At 44.3% G+C, this 25,060-nt stretch overlaps 1 protein-coding gene across 1 annotated transcript in view; it reads left to right on the top strand.

The window, feature by feature from the left end:
* Window positions 1-19,737, top strand: part of LOC137412968 (organic solute transporter subunit alpha) — a gene marked incomplete at its 5' end in the record, with an annotated part of 48,601 nt that extends 28,864 nt beyond the window's left edge. Inside the window, 1 exon segment of the mRNA XM_078777837.1 lies at window positions 18,583-19,737. Within this exon segment, the coding sequence (XP_078633963.1) occupies window positions 18,583-18,692 (110 nt within the window).
* Window positions 19,738-25,060: the final 5,323 nt, after the last annotated feature.

The following is a 25,060-nucleotide window of genomic DNA, read 5'->3' as shown; positions in this document are numbered from 1 at the left end:
CCTATGTGAAATGCGAAAGACTAATACCTCTTTTCTTGATTCTCACACACCTTTTTGATCAGTTGTCTTTTCCTTTTACTTCACATTCTTTTATTTTTGGTGTATCTTTCAGACCCTCCTGCAAGGACTCTGGTGTTCTCCTAAACTTCTTAGCTGCTGTAGCAAAATACTCAATATATAAATCGAGGAAAATTAAAATTGATAATGGGCATGGGTTCGATGTTGTACCTATGTTTAAAGGGCTGGTGTCTGCAAGAATAAGGTTAGAGTTTGATTATTATGTGGCGAATGAAAATGTCAAACTCTTTGAATGCAAATGGTGTATCAATGAAGCCTTATGTGTTGTGAATGAATCGAATTTGTGCTTTTCTTTTTAACATTAAGAACTGTTGTTTTTTTCTATTTTTTTCTCTCCTGTAAAAATGTAACTTGACCTGGTGTGTTTTTTTGTGAAATAAATGGTGTTGCAAATTAATTAATCTCTCTCTCTCTCTCTCTCTCTCTCTCTCTCTCTCTCTCTCTCGCCCCCTGCTGGCCGTTCGTGTGTTGGGCGTGGCAAGATGGCGCGTGCTCGTGCTTGTGTGTTGTAGCTCCTGGCTCGTGTTGTTTTTCATCCTCTCCCCACCAACCTTTTTACCTTTCCCTTTCCTTTGTTTTTTTTTCCTTTTGTACTCTTGTCGTGTATGTTGACCTTTTTCCTCCCTTCCTGCTTCGTTACCACCTGTCCCTCGTTTTTTTCTCCTCCTTCGAGACAGAGAGAGGGAGAGCCAGCACGGTAAGGGTTTGTTTGAACCACGTTTTTTCCTAACGTGGTTTAAACCGTGCTTTCGTTTTTAGTTACTTAATATATATATTTTTTTCTATTCTTTTTTTTTGGGATTATACAAATCTATTTGCTTTCACTTCGTTTCTCCTTTGACGATATGGCTAATAGGAGTAGCCAAAGGCCTGCCGATCATGTTACCGATGAGGGTTTATCGCGTAAGCACGGGCTGTGCCTTGTCCCGCCGGAGGGAGTTGAAATGGATGACATTTTGCTCGCGATTGGGGATTTGATCGACGTGAGTAACATTCGTGCCGCGTCTCGTATGAATCACAAAATTGTGGTTTTTGTTTCGCAAATAAGTCTGGCCGATATTGTTGTGCAGAATGGTTTGACCTTGGGAAACGATCTGTTTGTTCCTGTGTCGTCGATGGACACGCCGGCAGTTAAAGTCATTCTGAGCAATGTTCCGCCTTTTCTAGGTAACGAGGAAATCCTACACAAGCTCGGTGAGTTTGGTACTGTCGTCTCTCGAATCATTAGGGTTCCTCTACGTACGAGAAACGGCAGGTTGAAGCACGTACAATCGTTTCGACGTTTTTGTTTTGTTGTTCTAAAAGACGCAGCGAAGCAGTTGAACACCTCCCACACCTTTAAAGTAGGCGAGCATGAATATAGAATCTTCATGGCGACCGAGACCTTGATCTGCTACGGATGTGGAGCACATGGACACACTAAGCAGTATTGCCCAGACGCCAAGAAGACGTACGCTACAGCAGCTGGGTCGGCCCCCCCTGTAACTGATGCAGTGCCCCCCGTTCATGAGCCTGGTGGAGTACAGACGTCCACACCAGAAGACCAGGGTGTGGAAAGTGGTGGCGGTGTTGCTGAGGTTAGTGCAGCAGGGGTGCACCCAGTCGATGTGGACAAGAGGCTGCAACCTCAAGAGAATATGGTCTTTGAGGAGGTATTGATGAAAGGCACCGAGGCTAAGAGGAACCTAAAACGCACCTTTTTGAGCGCCGAGGTGGAAGACAAAGGTAGCAAAGTGATACTCGTACAAACAAACAGTATCTCAGACTATCCTGATGATTCTCGGCAAGCTGGGCAGGGTGGTGACGAAACAGAGGAGAGTAGGACTTCACCCCTTGCTCTTGTTGAAGAAAATCAATGCAGCAGTATTGGTTGTGATGATGGCACCACTGTCCCTTGTGACAACGAGCAGTCCCAGGGCCTGAGTGACAACGGTTGTTGCTCACATCCGGTTGAAACGACCAAGGATGATGGTCCAAGCAGACCTATAATAGGCAGCAGTGGTGGCACAGATGTGCCCCTTGTGATGCAACAAGAAGACTGCAGTGGTGATGACACAGAAGGTGTGCCTGCTCCTGACACACAACAAAGGAGTTTCAACGTTGATGTGGTTAGGGAGCTGGATGAGGAAGCTCAAAGCCTTGTGTCTGTGAATGATCATCAGGGAGAAGAACAGATGGAAGCAACAAAGGAAAACGTCATCAGTTTCCTAAACGAGACGTTTAGGCAACGCTACGTGGTGATCAAAGACCATTTTCCCGATGTGAAAACTTTCATCAGGGCTGCAAGACCCCTCCTGCAAAGAAATGACCCAATGGAAATCTCGGAGGCCCAATTTCAGCGTCTTCGGAAAGCGGTCACAAAGGCGAATAAGGAATTGCAGGCGGAGGGTGAGTTACCTTTGTAAATGGCTTTGCGAAAGATATGTATCGCATCCCTGAATATCAATGGGGGTTGTACCCCCTTACGAAAAATTCAGACAATTCAGGCGATGGAGAGGGTGAAAGCCAACATCATCCTGATACAGGAGACTCATGCTACGAACACCCTGGTTGCTGAATGGGGAAAACTTTATCGAGGGCAGTGGTGGCTGAGTGGGTTTACCACACCCAAAGCTGGTGTTGCCATCGCCTTGAGTGATAGAATCCCTGCTCGGAAGATTGTCTTTAAGGAAATTTATAAGGGACATCTGATAGCGGTGGATTTCTATTGCAACACGCAAAGGATCATCATTGTGAACGTATATGCACCGAGTGAGCCCATGGAAAGAAGAGTGTTCTTTTCCACTCTGCATGACTTTGTAAAAGGACTGGATACAACCGCTTTCATCTGTGTTGCTGGTGATTTCAATTGCACTATCAATCCTTCCGTAGACAGGACCGGTCATGAACCCCATCCAGCTTCTATGAGGATTTTGGAGAACATCATCAAAAATCAGCATTTGAAAGATGTTTGGAGGTTGCAACACCCAACTTCACGGTGCTATACGTGGTGCAGATGCCATGATGGGAGGATATCAATGGCAAGGCTCGACAGATTCTACGTGAATAAGCCAATGCTAAATGTGATGGCCACAACCCAGATACTCCCAACTGGTTTCACAGACCATTACCTGGTTTCAATGGGTTTTAATTTGCCTCTGACCTCAGGGGGTAGTGCGTACTGGTCACTTAATACCCACCTGCTGAATGATATGAGATTCAAAGAGGCTTTTCGAGCCGTGTGGGAAAGAATTCGGTCCTCCAAATTTGAACATGCTAACCTTCGACTGTGGTGGGACCTCGCAAAGGGTCAGGTCAAATCGTTCTGTCAACAATATAGTCTTTATGCCACTAAATTGAAAAATCTCTCGATTGATTCATTAAAGGCTGAAATTGCAGCCCTGGAGGAAAACATTAATACGGCTGGGAAAGACACTACAGGTGACCGGCTGCTATGGACTAAAAAGGCAATGTTGACTGAACTGGTACGGCAGCGAGCAATGGGCACCCTGGTACGCATGAGAATGAGTTATTTAACGTTGGATATGCCAAATAAGGCCTTGTTTGGTTTGGAGAACTCTGTTAAAAAATCACAACAGATTCATGGGCTACGTGCTGCTAATGGGCCAATAGTGACCTCCCAACAGGAGATTAAGTCTGTTTTGAAGGGTTTTTATACAAACTTGTACTCCCCCCAGAGCATAAGTAATGAGACCTTGCAGGAGCTGACTACCGGGCTTCCAAGACTTGAGGAAGACCAGCAACGCACATTGAACATGTCAGTTTCGGCTGCTGAACTTGAAACTGCTATGCGGAGCTTGAAGGATGGTAAAGCCTCTGGGATTGATGGTTTGCCCGGAGAGTTCTATAAGACTTTTTGGAAACTTGTGGGACCTGACCTGCTTGAGGTATTTGATGAATGCCTTCATGTTGGAGAGCTTCCCCTGTCCTGCAGAAGAGCAGTCATTTGCCTGTTGCCAAAGGCTGGGGACACTCAACTAGTCGAGAACTGGCGGCCTGGCTCATTGCTGTGTGTGGATTACAAGCTTTTGTCGAAGGCCTTAGCAAACCGTTTGGGAACTGTGATCAGCTCTATTGTGCACCCTGACCAGACCTACTGTGTACCAGGAAGGTCAATTTATGACAATATTTTTCTGATAAGGGATATTATTTCTTGTAATAAGTACTTGCGTGCCAGTTTTGGGTTGTTGTTTCTTGACCAAACAAAGGCTTTTGATCGTGTTGATCATACATATTTGTTTTCTGTTCTGGAGCGGATGGGTTTTGGCGAAACTTTCATTTCCTATGTCAAGCTGTTATACACTAACACCTTCTGCATGATGAAAGTAAACAACAGTTTATGTCCCCCTTTTCCTTGCCGTCGGGGTATCCGTCAAGGGTGTCCCCTTTCTGGACTTCTGTATATAATTGCCCTTGAACCACTCTTAGCATCCATCAGGCAGCGAATAACTCAGGATGTGGGAGCCGTTTTTGGTTCAAGATTTGTGGTCACAGCTTATGCTGATGATGTATGTGTTCTGATTAAGGGCCCAAGTAGTGTTGCTGCGGTGCAGCGTTGCTTTAAAGACTACTCTGCGGCCTCTTCCGCCGAAGTAAATTGGGGCAAGAGTGTAGCCTTATGGTGCGGTTCAGATAACCTTTCTTTAACACTGCCACCGTCACTCCCACATAATCTAGAGTGGAAAACAGATGGAGTCAAATATCTTGGTGTCTATCTCGGCAACCAGGAAGTAGAAACGAAGAACTGGGAAGGAATGATTGAACAAATTACACACCGGTTGAAACGATGGGAAGGACTGCTGCGATCTCTTTCTTATAAAGGCCGCTCTCTTGTTATAAATAACTTGATAGCAGCAAGATTATGGCATAAACTAATTGCCTTGCAGCCACCCAAGGAGTTGATACCAGCCATCCAGCGGGTCTTGGTTAATTTCTTTTGGAATGGATACCATTGGCTTCGGCCGCAAATACTGTACCATCCTCGGAAGGAGGGTGGACATGGAATTGTGGAGGTGTCCACCCGGCTTATGGCTTTTCGCCTACAGTCTGTGCAACATCTGTTGTATGCTGAAGAGCTGCCCTGGCGCTCATTTGCGTTTTTCTTGTTGCAACAAGCGGGAGGCCTGTGTTATGATAGGCACTTGTTCCTGGTGAACCTTGACCGTGTCAGCTTAGTTTCAATCCCAACTTTTTATCAGGGTTTGCTGAGAGTTTGGAAAGGTTTTGGGGTTCATCGTTGCCTTGAGGCTTATAATTGCCGGATGTTTATCCAAGAGCCTATTTTCTATAACGGGTTTTTTCCATGCATTCCTCATAGTCCGACTTTGATTAGGAAATTTACTCAAGGAGGAATTGGCAAAGTTTGTGACCTGAGGGATACATCTGGGACAAAATGGATGTCTGCTGGCAGGGTGGCGGCCATTCTTGGTTTAAGATCCGTGCGTATTGTCAGCCAAATTATACGCATCGTCAAGAGGAAGTTTAAGGAGTTAAATATTGGCTGGGAAGGTATAAACAATGTCGAGGATGTTCGGCTGTCTTTCCCTGAAATTAAGGTGCTCCCAGCTCTCCAGTCGAATGGTGAACTTGTATCTCATTTTCACTTGGTAACAAAGGCGGGTATTCACAAGCTCCTTCGAGAAAACCAAGCATCATCCTTCTCCGGAGTGGCGCGAGTGGCCTTGTGGTCCGAAAGGTTAGGGCCAGGGTCTCCTGCCACGCCACTGTGGCCTAATATGTACAAATTACCTATTTACGGGTTCCTCGCAGATATCCAGTGGAGACTAGCACATTGGGCTCTCCCTACGAACACCTTTGTTCATCACCTTGACAGCTCAGTGCCAGTAGCATGCCCCTTCTGTGTACAGAAGGAGGATCTCTTTCATGCCTATGTGAAATGCGAAAGACTAATACCTCTTTTCTTGATTCTCACACACCTTTTTGATCAGTTGTCTTTTCCTTTTACTTCACATTCTTTTATTTTTGGTGTATCTTTCAGACCCTCCTGCAAGGACTCTGGTGTCCTCCTAAACTTCTTAGCTGCTGTAGTAAAATATTCAATATATAAATCGAGGAAAATTAAAATTGATAATGGGCATGGGTTTGATGTTGTTCCTATGTTTAAAGGGCTGGTGTCTGCAAGAATAAGGTTAGAGTTTGATTATTATGTGGCGAATGAAAATGTCAAACTCTTTGAATGCAAATGGTGTATTAATGAAGCTTTATGTGTTGTGAATGAATCGAATTTGTACTTTTCTTTTTAACATTAAGAACTGTTGTTTTTTTCTATTTTTTTCTCTCCTGTAAAAATGTAACTTGACCTGGTGTGTTTTTTTTGTGAAATAAATGGTGTTGCAAATTCAATTCTCTCTCTCTCTCTCTCTCTCTCTCTCTCTCTCTCTCTCTCTCTCTCTCTCTCTCTCTCTCTCCCTCTCTCTCTCCCTCTCTCCCTCTCTCCCTCTCTCCCTCTCTCCCTCTCTCCCTCTCTCTCTCTCTCTCTCTCTCTCTCCCTCGCCCTGCTGGTCGTTGGTGTGCAATGTGTACTGTCATGGCGGCTTCCTGCTTCGTGTCGTGAGTGCTCTGTCTTGGTTGTTTTCCTACCCCCCCCCCCCATCCCCCCCCCCCATCCCCCCCCCCCCCCATTTCGCTACGTAGTGTCCTTGTTTCTGTTTGTAAAGTTTCCCTGTGTTTCCTTTTCTATGTTGAGACGAGAGAGAGAGCCAGAGATCACACGTATCGTGTAGGTTAAGGGTAATCATCGTTTTTTGGGCGGTTCCCTGTCCATTTTTTTCCCAACATAATTCTTTCACTTTAAACCTGTTTTATTTTAATCCTTTTTTTTTCTCGCTTATATTTCCTTAGTTACCCTCGGCCAGAGGAGAGGGTATTGCATTTGAGTCCGTTTGTTCGTCTGTTTGTTTGTTACTTGCCGGAAAAGATTCCGGCAACTATGTTGATCGGTTGGTTTGTCTGTCTGTCTGTCTGTCTGTCTGTTTGTTCGCAGTACTACGTCTACACCGTTGCACGTAGAATCGCCAAACTTTACACACATATTTGTCTTGCCCTGGAATAGACTGTGCCCAATTGATGACGTCATCGGTCACGTGGTTCGGCCGCCATCTTGGAAAAACCGAAAAACTTAGCACCTCTTTATCTCCAAAAGTGCTGAATAGAAAAAATTGATACATGGCTCATTGTAAAGAACTCTCCATGGGGAATAAAATATGTTAATGATGACGTCATCGGTCACGTGGTTCGGCCGCCATATTTGTCCTAAATGGCCGATAAAAAAGTAAATTCCGGCAAGACCTCGGTCTCTGACCGATTTTTCATTTGTTACTTGCCGGAAAATTTTTTCCGGCAAGTATGTTGATCTGTTCGTTTGTCTGTTTGTTACTTGCCGGAAAAATTTTCCGGCAAGTATGTTGATCTGTTCGTTTGTTTGTCTGTCTGTCTGTTTGTCTGTCTGTTTGTCTGTTTGCAGCACTGCGTCTACACCGTTGCACGGAGAATCGCCAAACTTTGCACACATAATGGTCTTGCCCTCTAATATACTGTGCCTCAATGATGACGTCATCAGTGACGTGGTTCGGCCGCCATCTTGGAAAAACCGAATAAATTTGCACCTCTATATCTCCGAAAGTACTGAACAGAAAAAATTGAGACATGGCTCATTGTAAAGAACTCTCCATGGGGAATAAAATATGTTAATGATGACGTCATATGTCACGTGGTCGGCCGCCATCTTGGAAAAACGGCAAAAATTTGCACCACTATATCTCCAAAAGTGCTGAACAGAAAAAATTGAGACATGGCTCATTGTAAAGAACTCTCCATGGGGAATAAAATATGTAAATGATGACGTCATCAGTCACGTGGTTCGGTCGCCATCTTGGAAAAACGGCAAATCGTTGCGCCACTATATCTCCAAAAGTGCTGAACAGAAAAAATTGAGACATGGCTCATTGGAAAGAACTCTCCATGGGGAATAAAATATGTTAATGATGACGTCATATGTCACGTGGTCGGCCGCCATCTTGGAAAAACGGCAAAACTTTGCACCACTATATCTCCAAAAGTGCTGAACAGAATAATTGAGACATGGCTCATTGTAAAGAACTCTCCATGGGGAATAAAATATGTTAATGATGACGTCATCAGTCACGTGGTCGGCCGCCATCTTGGAAAAACGGCAAAACTTTGCACCTCCATATCTCCGAAAGTGCTGAACAGAAAAAATTGAGACATGGCTCATTGTAAAGAACTCTCCATGGGGAATAAAATATGTTAATGATGACGTCATCAGTCACGTGGTCGGCCGCCATCTTGGAAAAACGGCAAAACTTTGCACCACGATATCTCCAAAAGTGCTGAACAGAAAAAATTGAGACATGGCTCATTGTAAAGAACTCTCCATGGCGAATAAAATATGTTAATGATGACGTCATATGTCACGTGGTCGGCCGCCATCTTGGAAAAACCGAAAAACTTTGCACCTCCATATCTCCGGAAGTGCTGAACAGAAAAAATTGAGACGGCTCATTGGTAAGAACTCTCCATGGGGAATAAAATATGTTAATGATGACGTCATATGTCACGTGGTCGGCCGCCATCTTGGAAAAACCGAAAAACTTTGCACCTCCATATCTCCGAAAGTGCTGAATATAAAAAATTGAGACATGGCTCATTGTAAAGAACTCTCCATGGGGAATAAAATATGTTAATGATGATATCATCGGTGGCGTGGTTCAGCCGCCATATTTGTCCTAAATGGCCGATAAAAAAGTAAATTCCGGCAAGTCCTCGGTCTCTGACCGATTTTTCATCTGTCTGTTTGTCTGTCTGTCTGTCTGTCTGTCTGTCTGTCTGTCTGTTTGCAGCACTGCGTCTACACCGTTGCACGGCGAATCGCCAAACTTTGCACACATATTGGTCTTGCCCTGGAATAGACTGTGCCCAATTGATGACGTCATCGGTGACGTGGTTCGGCCGCCATCTTGGAAAAACTGAAAAACCTTGCACCTCTATATCTCCGAAAGTACTGAACAGAAAAAATTGAGACATGGCTCATTGTAAAGAACTCTCCATGGGGAATAAAATATGTAAATGATGACGTCATCAGTCACGTGGTTCGGTCGCCATCTTGGAAAAACGGCAAAACGTTGCGCCACTATATCTCCAAAAGTGCTGAACAGAAAAAATTGAGACATGGCTCATTGTAAAGAACTCTCCATGGGGAATAAAATATGTTAATGATGACGTCATATGTCACGTGGTCGGCCGCCATCTTGGAAAAACGGCAAAACTTTGCACCACTATATCTCCAAAAGTGCTGAACAGAAAAAATTGAGACATGGCTCATTGTAAAGAACTCTCCATGGGGAATAAAATATGTTAATGATGACGTCATCAGTCGCGTGGTCGGCCGCCATCTTGGAAAAACCGAAAAACCTAGCACCTCCATATCTCCGAAAGTGCTGAATAGAAAAAATTGAGACATGGCTCATTGTCAAGAACTCTCCATGTGGAATAAAATATGTTAATGATGACGTCATCGGTCACGTGGTGCGGCCGCCATCTTGGAAAAACGGGGAAAAAATTCACCTCCATATCTCCGAAAGTGCTGAATAGAAAAAATTGAGACATGGCTCATTGGAAAGAACTCTCCAGGGGGAATAAAATAAGTTAATGATGACGTCATCGGTCACGTGGTTCGGCCGCCATCTTGGAAAATCCGAAAAACGTTGCACCTCTATCTCCAAAAGTGCTGAACAGAAAAAATTGAGACATGGCTCATTGGAAAGAACTCTCCAGGGGGAATAAAATATGTTAATGATGTCGTCATCGGTCACGTGGTTCGGCCGCCATCTTGGAAAATCCGAAAAACGTTGCACCTCTATCTCCAAAAGTGCTGAACAGAAAAAATTGAGACATGGCTCATTGTAAAGAACTCTCCGTGGGGAATAAAATATGTTAATGATGATGTCATCGGTCAGGTGGTTCAGCCGCCATATTTGTCCTAAATGGCCGATAAAAAAGTAAATTCCGGCAAGTCCTCGGTCTCTGACCGATTTTTCATCTGTCTGTTTGTCTGTTTGTCTGTCTGTCTGTCTGTTTGCAGCACTGCGTCTACACCGTTGCACGTAGAATCGCCAAACTTTGCACACTTATTGGTCTTGCCCTGGAATAGACTGTGCCCAATTGATGACGTCATCGGTGACGTGGTTCGGCCGCCATCTTGGAAAAACCGAAAAACTTTGCACCTCTATATCTCCGAAAGTACTGAACAGAAAAAATTGAGACATGGCTCATTGTAAAGAACTCTCCATGGGGAATAAAATATGTTAATGATGACGTCATATGTCACGTGGTCGGCCGCCATCTTGGAAAAACGGCAAAACTTTGCACCACGAAATCTCCAAAAGTGCTGAACAGAAAAAATTGAGACATGGCTCATTGTAAAGAACTCTCCATGGGGAATAAAATATGTTAATGATGATGTCATATGTCACGTGGTCGGCCGCCATCTTGGAAAAACGACAAAACTTTGCACCACTATATCTCCAAAAGTGCTGAACAGAAAAAATTGAGACATGGCTCATTGTAAAGAACTCTCCATGGGGAATAAAATATGTTAATGATGATATCATCGGTCACGTGGTTCGGCCGCCATATTTGTTCTAAATGGCCGATAAAAAGTACATTCCGGCAAGTCCTCGGTCTCTGACCGATTTTTCATTTGTTTGTCTGTTTGTCCTCACAGAATAAATATGATTTTCTCTGCAACCGATGGTCAGATTGACAGGAAATTTTCACCATAGGTGCAACTCCACCTGTAGATTTTTTTTAAATGATAATTATGACGTCATAGCTCACGTGGTTCAGCCGCCATCTTGGAAAAACATAAAAAATTTGCACCTCTATATCTCCGAAAGCGCTGAATTGAAAAAATTGAGACATGGCTCTTTGTAAAGAACTCTCCATGGGGAATGAAACATGTTAATGATGATGTCATAGGTGCCTCCATTATGACGTCATAATTCGACAAGTACAAAACTTCATCCGATGAAGATGAAATTTCTTGAGCATAATCTAGGAAAAAAATTCGTTTAGGAAAAAAATAATGATGACATCATCAGTCACGTGGTTCGGCCGCCATATTTGTTTGAACACAAAAGCCTTAAAAACCACTGAAAATACATTCTGGTGAGGGTTTGCAATATCTGATTGCTCTTTTTCTTGTTTGTTTTGTTAACGCTCCCTTTCCCTAAGCTGGGAAAGTCTGAGTGCATTAATAACTTCCTCTTCCCAAGCTGGGAGGAAGAGGTCGAGCCTCGTGTGTTCAAACATGGCGGCTGCTCACTCGCAGCGATATGCAGCGTTTGAGCAATTATCACGCGAGCATGGCATTGCGTGTTCTCCACCTGAGGGTGTTTCAATAGAAGCTATTGTTCTCGCGATCGGGAACATGATCGGGTTTGATAAGGTACGTGCGGCATCGCGTATGAACAAACGGGTTATCGTGTCTGTGTCCGATGTAGAGCACGTTGCTCTCATCGTCCAACAAGGCTTGTCCCTCGACTCCGGACACTTTGTTATGGTTTATCCCTTGGATACTCCTGCTCAGAAAGTGGTTATTTCGAATGTACCACCATTCCTGGGTAGCGATACAATCCTTGCAGCGCTGCAGCAATATGGTCACTGTGTGTCCCCATTAATAATGCTCCCTTTGGGCTGTAAGGATGAACGTGTCAGTCACGTGATGAGTTTCTGTAGACAGGTATTTATGGTTCTCAAAAAGGAATATTCCTCTTAGAATGTTGTTTTAAAACTCACTTTAAATGGTCACGATTACCAAGTATATATCACCACCGACACCCTAAAGTGCTTTGGTTGTGGGTCAGTGGGACATATGAAACGGTTTTGCCGCAATCAGAAGGAACAGCCTAACATGGTCGAAACGGGTAACAATGACTCTCAGATTAATGTTAACGTTTCCTGCTCGACAAATGTGCAGGATAAACCAGGTAAACAAGTGGACACGCCCCCTCCCATTGAACCAATGGACAGCGCAAATGAGGGGTTTGTTACCGTTTCCAAAGTTTAAAAAACGTAAATCGGCTGTAAGAAGTGCGTCACCTTCTGGGAAAAGGCAAATCAGTGAAAACTCCATCACTGGAATTCAATGTGATAACAGGTTTGCCTTATTAGAGGAAAAGGAGACCTCCACTAGTACAAACATTATCAAGGAAAAAGTGGATTCTAATTTTCCAATCCCAGTGAGTGTTCATGATCCCTCAGACAGTGTCATCTCACACGAGGATGTTCATTGTGCAGCTTCCTCCTGTCAATTGCAAGAGGAGGAAAGGCACTTAAAATCTCCCCCTAAAAAAGGAATAAATGAGGAAAATAAGGACACAGAGAGAATAAAAGAGGATAGTTAAATCCACGAAAGGAGAGTGACATCCATGAACCGAGCACTGTGGTCATGTCACAAACATGCTTGGAGTCCTCCACCTCGCATCTCGAAGAATCTTCAAATGTAACTGGCACAAAACGTTCCTGAAGAAGTTTCTTTTTTTTGAAACTGAGCAATCATGTGATGTGCGCCAGGAAGCTGAAACACCAATTGATTCCCCATATGAGGAATCTGATGGTGAGGGTCAAGAGGAGTCCTCTCAGATTCTAAAGGCTGTAAACAGCCCTTCGGATGACGAGCTTCGGGACTTCTTGAGAGATTCCTATCGGAAAAGAAACCTTGAACTGAAAGATCATTTCCCCGATCTTCAGATGTTGATTTTTAAAATAATAATAATAATAATAATACATTTATTTTGTATGGCGCTTTTCAAGAAACCCAAAGACGCTTTGACATAGAACGTAAAACAAAGACAAAAAAGACAAAAATACATAATTAAATAACCAAACAGAAAGGAAGGAGAAGGAGAAGAGACGGTCAGGGGTTGAATGCGGTGTTGAACAGGTGGGTCTTGAGTGATGATTTGAATGTGGTGAGTGAGGAGGAGTCTCTGATGGTTTGAGGTCGTGAGTTAGAGTGTGGGAGCAGCGATGGAGAAGGCTCTGCCCCCCCCCCCCTAAAGGGCAGTGCCAGTGATGTTAAAGGTGGTTTCAAGTCGGGTAAGGAGGATGATGTGATTGATGGTGTCAAAGGCGGCGCTGACGTCGAGAAGGATGAGAATGTTGAGGTTACCAGCGTCGGAGGAGAGGAGAAGGTCTTGGATTGTGAGACCTGTTTTATTACGGAGTCTTTCAAGTTGGCGGGCAGGGGTTTTCATCAGACGGCGTTCAGGGGTAAACCAGGGAGCAGAATGGGTGAAGGAAACTGTTTTGGTTTTTATAGGCGCAAGCTGGTCGAGGCAGGAGGAGAGAGTGTGGTTGTAGTAGTCAGTGAGGTCAGAGGGGCTGTGCAAATCAACGAAGGGAGAGGTGGACATCTTTTCGGAGAGGGAAGATGAGAATGAGGTAGGTGAAAGAGAGTTTAGCTTACGGAAGTTGATTATGCGTTTTTGCCTTGGTGCTGGGGTGGGAATGTTGATGGTCATAGTGATGGCTAAGTGATCGGAGAGGGTGAGGTCAGAGCCAGAGAGATGGTGTAGATTTAGTCCAATAGAACAGACAAGGTCCAGAATGTGACCACGGTTATGGGTGGGAAAGTTGACATGTTGAGTGAGGTTAAAGCAATTAAGAATATCAATGAAGTCAGCGGTTATTGTGGAGTCAGTGGAGTCCATGTGGGTATTGAAATCACCGAGGTGGAGGGTTGAGGGGGAGAAGGAGCAGAGCTGGGTCAGAAAGTAAGAGAAGTCAGACAGGAATGATGGGGTGTGGTTTGGGAGGGCGGTAGACAACTGCCATGACTGACTGTGTGTGACCAGAAAGTTTAAAAGCCAGGTGTTCAAATGATGGAGCAGATGAGATGGAGATGAGGCTGGTCTTGATGTCCTGTCGGTGTATTACAGCAATTCCACCACCTCGGCCCTCCGAGCATGGTTTATTGATGTATGAGTAACCATTGGGTGTAGTGAGGTTGAGTGAGAGGTAGTCCAGAGGTTGTTGCCAGGTTTCAGTCAGACAGAGAAAGTCCAGTTTATTGTCCAGAATGAAGTCGTTCAGGATGTGGCTTTTATGGTTGAGGGACCGGGTATTGAACAGAGTAAGCTTCATATTGCTTTGCATGGTGTGGATGGACATGGCTTTCCCACTCAGAGTGTTATTTATAGGGAGGTCCATAAGGCACATTTGATAGCGGTGGAGTTCTACTGCAATACACAAAAGCTTATTATAGTAAATGTGTATGCACCAAGTGAACCTATAGAAAGAAGAACATTCTTTTCCACATTGCGGGACTTTGTAGAGGGGCTGGATCCAGCTGCTCTCACCTGTATCGCAGGGGACTTTAACTGTACAATTGATCCTTCAGTTGACAGGAATGGACATGAACTCCACGGCGCTTCTGCAAAGGTGTTAGCGAGCCTCATCAAGAACTATTGTTTTGAGGATGTGTGGAGGTTGCAGCATCCAACTTCACGGGCCTACACATGGTGCAGATGTCATGATGGCGTCATATCAAGGGCAAGGCCAATGCTGAATGTGGTGTCCACTACCCAAATACTCCCAACAGGGTTTTCAGATCATAATTTAGTGGCAATGTCCTTTAAATTACCCCTGACATCAGGAGGTAGCGCGTACTGGTCACTCAATAATCGGTTGTTAAGTGATAAGAAATTTGAAGATGCCTTCCAAACAGTGTGGGGGAAAATCCGGTCCTCTAAGCTTGAGCATGCCAACCTTCGCATATGGTGGGACCTTGCAAAGTGTCAAGTTAAAACGTTTTGTCAACAGTATAGTCTGTTTACTACTAAAATGCAAAGTCTCTCAGTTGACTCATTAAAGGCCGAAATTGCAGAATTGGAACAGAATCGTAATGGGGCTGGGAAAGATTTGGGATATGATCAGTTACTATGGACAAAAAGGTCGTTACTGACCGAAATGGTGAGGCAGCGGGCAATGGGTACCTTGGTGCGTATGAGGATGAGTTACTTGACTTTGGATATGCCAAATAAGGACTTCTTTAGTTTGGAGAACTCTGTCAAAAAAGCACAACAGATTCATGGGCTACGTGCTGCTAATGGGTCAATGGTGACCTCCCAACAGGAGATTAAGTCTGTTTTGAAGGGTTTTTATACAAACTTGTACTCCCCCCAGAGCATAAGTAATGAGATCTTGCAGGAGCTGACTACTGGGCTTCCAAGACTTGAGGAGGACCAGCAACGCACATTGAACATGTCAGTTTCGGCTGCTGAACTTGAAACTGCTATGTGGAGCCTGAAGGATGGTAAAGCCTCTGGGATTGATGGTTTGCCTGGAGAGTTCTATAAGACTTTTTGGAAACTTGTGGGACCTGACCTGCTTGAGGTATTTGATGAATGCCTTCATGTTGGAGAGCTTCCCCTGTCCTGCAGAAGAGCAGTCATGTGCCTGTTGCCAAAGGCTGGGGACACTCAACTAGTCGAGAACTGGCGGCCTGTCTCATTGCTGTGTGCGGATTACAAGCTTTTGTCAAAGGCTTTAGCAAACCGTTTGGGAACTGTGATCAGCTCTATTGTGCACCCTGACCAGACCTACTGTGTACCAGGAAGGTCAATTTATGACAATATTTTTTTGATAAGGGATATTATTTCTTGTAATAAGTACTTGCGTGCCAGTTTTGGGTTGTTGTTTCTTGACCAAACAAAGGCTTTTGATCGTGTTGATCATACATATTTGTTTTCTGTTCTGGAGCGGATGGGTTTTGACGAAACTTTCATTTCCTATGTTAAGCTGTTATACACTAACACCTTCTGCATGATGAAAGTAAACAATAGTTTATGTCCCCCTTTTCCTTTCCGACGGGGTATCCGTCAAGGTTGTCCCCTTTCTGGACTTCTGTATATAATTGCCCTTGAACCACTCTTAGCATCCATCAGGCAGCGAATAACTCAGGATGTGGGAGCCGTTTTTAGTTCAAGATTTGTGGTCACAGCTTATGCTGACGATGTATGTGTTCTGATTAAAGGCCCAAGTAGTGTTGCTGCGGTGCAGCGTTGCCTTAAAGACTACTCTGCGGCCTCTTCTGCCAAAGTAAATTGGGGCAAGAGTGTAGCCTTATGGTGCGGTTCAGATAACCTTTCTTTAACACTGCCACCGTCACTCCCACATAATTTAGAGTGGAAAACAGATGGGGTCAAATATCTTGGTGTCTATCTCGGCAACCAGGAAGTAGAAATGAAGAACTGGGAAGGAATGATTGAACAAATTACACACCGGTTGAAACGATGGGAAGGACTGCTGCGATCTCTTTCTTACAAAGGCCGCACTCTTGTTATAAATAACTTGATAGCAGCAAGATTATGGCATAAACTAATTGTCTTGCAGCCACCCAAGGAGTTGATACCAGCCATCCAGCGGGTCTTGGTCAATTTCTTTTGGAATGGATACCACTGGCTTCGGCCGCAAATACTGTACCATCCTCGGAAGGAGGGTGGACATGGAATTGTGGATGTGTCCACCCGGCTTATGGCTTTTCGCCTACAGTCTGTGCAACATCTGTTGTATGCTGAAGAGCTGCCCTGGCGCTCATTTGCGTTTTGCTTGTTGCAACAAGCGGGAGGCCTGTGTTATGATAGGCACTTGTTCCTGGTGAACCTTGACCGTGTCAGCTTAGTTTCAATCCCAATTTTTTATCAGGGTTTGCTGAGAGTTTGGAAAGGTTTTGGGGTTCATCGTTGCCTTGAGGCTTATAATTGCCGGATGTTTATCCAAGAGCCTATTTTCTATAACGGTTTTTTTCCATGCATTCCTCATAGTCCGACTTTGATTAGGAAATTTACTCAAGGAGGAATTGGCAAAGTTTGTGACCTGAGGGATACATCTGGGACAAAATGGATGTCTGCTGGCAGGGTGGCGGCCATTCTTGGTTTAAGATCCGTGCGTATTGTCAGCCAAATTATACGCATCGTCAAGAGGAAGTTTAAGGAGTTAAATATTGGCTGGGAAGGTATAAACAATGTCGAGGATTTTCGGCTGTCTTTCCCTGAAATTAAGGTGCTCCCAGCTCTCCAGTCAAATGGTGAACTTGTATCTCCTTTTCATTTGGTAAAAAAGGCGGGTATTCACAAGCTCATCCGAGAAAACCAAGCATCACCCTTCTCCGGAGTGGCGCGAGTGGCCTTGTGGTCAGAAAGGTTAGGGCCAGTGTCTCCTGCCACGCCACTGTGGCCTAATATGTACAAACTACCTATTTACGGGTTCCTCGCAGATATCCAGTGGAGACTAGCACATTGGGCTCTCCCTACGAACACCTTTGTTCATCACCTTGACAGCTCAGTGCCAGTAGCATGCCCCTTCTGTGTCCAGAAGGAGGATCTCTTTCATGCCTATGTGAAATGCGAAAGACTAATACCTCTTTTCTTGATTCTCACACACCTTTTTGAGCAGTTGTCTTTTCCTTTTACTTCACACTCTTTTATTTTTGGTGTATCTTTCAGACCCTCCTGCAAGGACTCTGGTGTTCTCCTAAACTTCTTAGTTGCTGTAGCAAAATATTCAATGTATAAATCAAGGAAAATTAAAATTGATAATGGGCATGGGTTTGATGTTGTTCCTATGTTTAAAGGGCTGGTGTCTGCAAGAATAAGGTTAGAGTTTGATTATTATGTGGCGAATGAAAATATCAAACTCTTTGAGTGCAAATGGTGTATTAATGAAGCATTATGTGTTGTAAATGAATCGAATTTGTACTTTTCTTTTTAACATTAAGAACTGTTGTTTTTATTTTTATTTTTCTCTCCTGTAAAAATGTAACTTGACCTGGTGTATTTTTTGTGAAATAAATGGTGTTGCAAATTCAAATTCTCTCTCTCTCTCTCTCACTCTCTCTCTCTCTCTCCCCTGTCTAAAACTCTGTGGTGGTCCCAACTTTGTGAAGACGGGGGCACACCATTCTAGATGTAGGGGATCTCCGGGTCACTTCCGTGATATTTTCGGCTGTCTCTGTGCCACCGGCTTGTTCAAGAGAACTGACTGGGGCTAAACAACAACAACAACAAAATCGGATCTATTACTCATCTGCTGAATGTCAATGACGTCATGGGTTTCATATTCTTCAAAACTGATCTTCTCCATTGAAGCACAGCTCGACAGAAATTAAATTTCCTATTAGTTTACACGAGCAATTCGACGTAAAGCACAATTCGGATACAACATGGAGTGTGTCCCTTTTAAATAAATTTTTGTCCCCAATTTCTGGCGTTCTTCTTTCGGGTATGTGTCAGGTGGTCACATTTTGTCACGTGATTTACCTCATTTGCATATTGGGTTTAGGGTGATACAGAATCACAGGAGAATTGTAAGACAATTTAATAAAGCTGCCAGATAAAGTACGTGGATGTTGTTGTCGGAAGTGATTGCTTGGCTTTCTGGTCCTCCATCTTTCTTGTCCCACAGACATGAATGCACAACTGTTGGTGATAGAGATGTTCCTGTTTTCTCTGCTATACTACCGTGTTTACAACTCTCCAAACACCGAAACACTCCAAGGAGCAGCAGACAACTGATGAAGTGGAGGAACTCCCTTTGGATGGAGTACCGACAGAATAATCCGATTGTCCTATTTCTTCCATTTTACCTGTCTGGTATTGTACGCACGATATCTACGGTACCCAAAAATACTGTTGTCACTACTCCTTTTTTTCTTACATTAAAACATGTCCAAATGAAACTTCCATAACTTATATCGTGCATGTTATCATTCGGTTCCCTCTCACTAAAAATCCTAATTTCTAATCCATGACAATAATTGACTGACTCGACCTCTTGAGCAAAATTGTCTTACGTGCGGAGCTGATCGACCTCCATAGAATAGCAGGTAGACCAGTTTGGGAATGACTGAATATCCTTTGAACGTCTTGTCCACTTTGCATCAAATCCGACTGAAATGCCATGCCGGTGCAGTTTCCGAGGCAGGTGGGGAACGTGCCACCCTTGGGCTGCGGGAACAAAGTGTACTGTCCCATCTGCATGAACGGATGTTGAGGATCCAACGGTACATTTCGACAAGAGTATGTCGTTGTGTGCTGGTGCATTGGTCAAAATTTGCGCATTTATATTATAAAAGGAGTCGTGGCTGACTGTTTGTTTGCCGTGCTCGCACTTGAGGATTGAACAACGGATTTCGATGAAACTAACGATGATGGATTCGGGGAACTCCCATGAAGGTTTGTGACGCAAAAAAGGGAAGGTTTGTGACGCAATAAAGGGAAGGTTTGTGACGCAAAAAAGGGAAGGTTTGTGAATGGGCACACGTGGCGAAACTGCAAACACCAACTTGTGACTTGCGACCGCTTACTCTCCCCCTCTCCGCCCTCTTTCTTTCCCACGCCATCTCATACTATTCCCATCAGTAAAGTGGCGGGCGGTATTTGCTCGTATTAGGTAAATTGGATGTGTGGGATTAGATTTAGAAGGAAAATTGGGCATTGATGTTATTCTGAAAGGTAGCGATTAAAATGAACAAAGAGGACAATTAATAAACTATTTGGTTTTTATTGTTGTTTCAATAAAATTTGGACTTTATTGACGATTAATAAACGATTTGGTTAAGTGGTGTATTGATATTTACCTCTGCCACCATTGGTGGATGAAGGTTATGTGTTCACCCCTGTCTCTGTCTGTCTGTCTGTTTGTGAACAAGATATCTCAAAAACTTGTGGACAGATTCGGCCAATATTTGGCAGAGATGTAGTGTATGTGACACGGACAAAATTATTATATTTTGGTGAAGATCCGGATTCGGATTCGGCTACGATAATTTTTTAAGTGATTCTTCACCATTGGGAGACGGGGCCAAAAACGATACATATCAGGATATCTCAAAAAGTTGTGGACGGATTTGGACGAAACCTGATGGACCGGTTGGGTGTCTGACAAGGACAAATAGATTCGATTTTGGTGAAGATCTGAATATGGATTCCGATATGATAATTAATTAAAATTTTAAGTGATTCTTCACCATTGAGTGATAGGGCTAAAATCAACACATTGCAGGATATCCCAAAAAGCTATGGACGGATTGGGACGAAACTTGGTGGACAGGTTGGGTGTGTGACAAGGACTAATGGTTTCGATTTTGGTGAAGATATGAATATGGATTCGGATATGATAATTAATTAAAATTTTAAGTGATTCTTCACCATTGAGTGATAGGGCTAAAATCAACACATTGCAGGATATCCCAAAAAGCTATGGACGGATTGGGACGAAACTTGGTGGACAGGTTGGGTGTGTGACAAGGACTAATGGTTTCGATTTTGGTGAAGATATGAATATGGATTCGGATATGATAATTAATTAAAATTTTAAGTGATTCTTCACCATTGAGTGATAGGGCTAAAATCAACACATTGCAGGATATCCCAAAAAGCTATGGACGGATTGGGACGAAACTTGGTGAACAGGTTGGGTGTGTGACAAGGACTAATGGTTTCGATTTTGGTGAAGATATGAATATGGATTCGGATATGATAATTAATTAAAATTTTAAGTGATTCTTCACCATTGAGTGATAGGGCTAAAACCAACACATTGCAGGATATCCCAAAAAGCTATGGACGGATTGGGACGAAACTTGGTGGACAGGTTGGGTGTGTGACAAGGACTAATGGTTTCGATTTTGGTGAAGATATGAATATGGATTCGGCTACAATAATTATTTAATTTTTAAGTGATTTTTCACCATTGAGAGATCGGGTGAAAAGCGATATATAACATGATATAAAAAAAAAAATTATGGACAACTTATGAATAAACTTGGTGGATGAGTTGGTTAGGTGATTACCTAACCGATTAGATTACCGATTAGATTTTGGTTCAGGTTCGAATCCAGATCCGGCTTTTCAGTGGGGTACAAAACGTAAACTGTTCACCAGGCGGAGGTATGCTCTCTACTGAGTGCCGTTCTAGTTTCAATAATATAATTTATGAAGCATTTGCATTCTATAACTTGCAGGGTTGACATGTTTTCGTCGCTGATGGAACATCCCCCGAAGCGTTTTCATTGTGTAACATCTCCGATTATGCTTTTCCGTAAATTGCAAACTGTAATTGATTTAATGAAGCTTTTGCATTCTTTAATTCGCGGAGTTGACTTGTTTACACATCTGGTGGGATATCCCGTGAAGCTCGCTTATAGTGTGGCTAAAATTCGCGTCCGCTAAAGCCATGAAAACGCAAAGCACACAGCAGTGCATGCACAGTACGGTACTGTACTGTACTGTATAAGCAGGTCATGCTCATGGCTTGTATAAGATGGTTTTTTGTGTATGTCTAGCTGCTTTATGCTAAGATGGGTTTTATAAATGCTGTATGTCAAGCTAAAGGCTCATGAAAAAACAATTTTTTGCGCCCCTGAAAAACCGCGAATTCACAGGACATTTTTCCGCGAATAGAGAAACTGGCACATTTATCAACCACGAATACATGGATTCCGCAAATAGCGGGATCCGACTGTATTTCCTTTTACCTTTCAAAATTATTTTCCACATTTTACTTTTCCATCCAAAACTTAAATGAATGAGAGTTCATCGAACACCTTACTCCATGCAGCCTATAAAAAAGGACATGGGATATATACAGTATATATACTGTTGCGGATCTCGGGTTACGGCGCTCCCCTTACCGAGGAGGGGTCAATCCCCTCGTCTATTAAGCTGGCCGTCCGAGTCCTGGAGTTTTGACGTCACTTCCGGTCAGCGCTGAATAGGGTGGTAGGCCAATTGCTCCTACTACCTAATTACCAGCGCCATCCGGTAAGCGAGGAAATGAGCCCCGCCCGAGCCGCAGCTGTAATGGACACGCCGAGCAAAGCGAGCCACGACTCAGGCCGTTAACAAAGACTAGACCCGATTATAGCGGTTCCTATATCGTGCCACCGGTATTCAATTGGGAAAAGACTAAAGCGACCAGATGAGAGGAAAACCCAAAGAATAAGAAGGAACACAGAATTTATTATACAACACTCAAGAGGAAACGAAAGGCAGCAAGAATATACAAAATAAGGAAATAAAAGGACATAGGGCAAGCTTAGACAGTCTTATATTATCACACGCCCAGGACAGTACAAACACACTTACACGAAAAGGATGGAATGGCAGGGCTGGTGGGAAGGAAGAGAAGGGTCCGGGCAGGTGGTAGGTAGGCGTTGATGGTAGGCGGCTTCGACCGGCTCCGACCTCGCGTTCCGGTCCACGCTCCGGGTGTTCACTCGTACCGCGGCAACGAGCGGCCGGCAACTTCGCATGGCGTTTAACGTGAGCGGACAATTATATCGCGGGGGGGGGGGGGGGGGGAGATTGGGATGCGGCGCACGTAATAAATTGACCCTTAGCCTTCGGCCAGTTGTGCGCCTCCAATGGTCCGTGACAACGGCAAGCAGGGACTCCTTCACCACTCTCGGGTCTTCCGCGTCTGCCGTCCTCTCCCGTATTACTCATCTCCCTAAGTAGTCCCCCACGGCCGCTTATATTGGCCGATCGCGTATTAAGCCGCTTGCCTTTTTAGATACGCCCATCAGTGAGCTGCCTTGGCCCTGATCGGTCCTGAGGGCTCACCGGTCCGCCCCTTGATGGTGGGTTGAGGGGCCACGCCTTTGTTCCTGGCGCTCCTCCCCCTTTTCCTCCAACTCCGCCGCGTGGCTTATGGCGGCTGGCAGCGAACAACCAAAAGGCAGTGAACGCTGAGGCGGCTATGGCTGGCAGAGGCGCGTAATACAATTTGGAGAGGGTAAAGCCGCAAAATGAATAGGATGGGAATTTGAGAAGGGGCCTAGGTTATTTGATTAATGCAACGCAGAGTCAAACTATTGGGAACAGATCCTTACCTGAAACACATACTAATGAAATAACTAAAGAAGATCCTATGGTGTTCTACGTGTTGCCCGTGGCCTAACTAGGGTGTGACCTTTGACCTTTACACAAAAAATGGGAATATTTACAGGGGATTATTTATAAGGGATTATTACAAATATTTACAAAGTGGAGGGTTCTAGAAACAGCAACAATACTATATATATATATATATATATATATATATATATATATATATATATATATATATATATATATATATATATACATATATACATATATACATATATACATATATACATATATACATATATACATATATACATATATACATATATACATATATACATATATATATATATATATATAATATATAAAGTATACATAATTTCAAAACACACCTCGTCACAAGTGTGCCTCACTGACCGGGTCCGCAGTCGTGGTCCTCAGCATCATCCCATTTCGGCCCTTCAACCTCAATACGGTCAGCTAAGTTGGGCCAGCAGGGGCACATATGCCTCCACATGCAGCAGCTACACCTGGATGCGTACATACCCCACCCCGTGAGAATACAGACTACAACAACAAAACCGCCTCCACTCCCAGAATCCACAGCCCCTCATCCACTCACTCACACCTAAAAAAAAAAATTAACAACCACCACCGTACAACATGCACCACTCAAACAAAAACACATTCATGCAGAACCACACCCACTCCTGCAACGCACGCACCCACTCCTATAACACACACACACACACACACACACACACACACACACATCTCCATTTCTCACGTGTGTGTGTGTGTGTGTGTGTGTGTGTGTGTGTGTGTGTGTGTGTGTGTGTGTGTGTGTGTCAGAAATGAACCAACACTCACAACCTCAACCTACACCGTTCGACGTGTCTCCATAAACTTCCTCCATATCCAAAGTGAGCCTTTCAAGGCAACCTGGGCCACTTTGTCACACATCCTCCTTCTTTCTGCCCCACACACTCCAAGCTGAGCAAGAAATGCAGAAAAGGAATTGCCAATATACCCTCTACACCCCACCTCAAATGGCTGACAAGAAACTCGCCAACCCTTCTCTCGACACTCTGCCTCCATCTCACTGTACTTTCCTCTATTCCTCTCGTGCACCTCCTCCATGTTCTCTTCCCAAGGAACAGACAATTCCCCTAAGATGACCTGTCATGTTGCTCCTGATCATATGACAATGTCAGGCCGCAACCTTGTCACACAGGTCTCCTCTGGGAATACCAATTGTGGCTTTGGGTCTGCCACCACCTGCCAATCACAAGCATCATATACTGTATATATTGTTACGGTTTTGCGCGACCCCCGTTCCCTTACCAAGGGGAGAATAAGCCCCTTGTTCTCCTTGGGTCTTCGCAACCGCGAGACTGAGTCGCCACTTCCGGTCAGACGCGGGACAGGGTTTCGAGACAATTTTCGCACGTACCTAAGTACCCACGCCGCCGCAGGAGTGGGGATCGAGTCTCGCATGAACCACGCGTAATTTGAGTGCACCCGAGTGGATTGCGTACCACGTGGTCCGTGCTGTTACCTTGCTATTGGAACCCGATCAGAGCGATATAATTCGTACCACGCTAAGTCAATGATGGAAGAGACGAAACGGTCGAATCAAAGGAATAACAGATTTAATTATTATTATTTACACAATGTACAGTGGTAGAAGGAGCAGAGACACAGGGCAGTCTTAAGCAGTCTTACTTATTCACCAGACAATGGGCCCATGCACACTCACAGGGGGATGAAGGAAGAATTGTTCATGCGCTGAACGCGCCGGCCTTAGTCGTCCAGGAACAGCTCACCTGGCGTGGCCACCTGGCGTGGCCCTCTGGCGGTCGCCGCACGTTCCCCGATGAAGACAGGCAGGCAGGCAGGAAAATCCTCATGGCACGTATCTCGATAAAGGCAGGCAGGAGGAAATATACGCGCGTCTCTGGCCCGGCACGGCTGTCTCTCACAGCGCGATTAATACAACTGCGCGGAGCCCGCTCTCACTCTCGTAATTGAACTCAGCGCAACTTGCCCTCCAA

This window comes from Myxine glutinosa, chromosome 5 (genome assembly GCF_964187855.1).
Source record: "Myxine glutinosa chromosome 5, kmMyxGlut1.1, whole genome shotgun sequence".
In the NCBI taxonomy this organism is placed as follows: domain Eukaryota; kingdom Metazoa; phylum Chordata; class Myxini; order Myxiniformes; family Myxinidae; genus Myxine; species Myxine glutinosa.
This window is presented reverse-complemented; position numbering and strand designations above follow the sequence as displayed.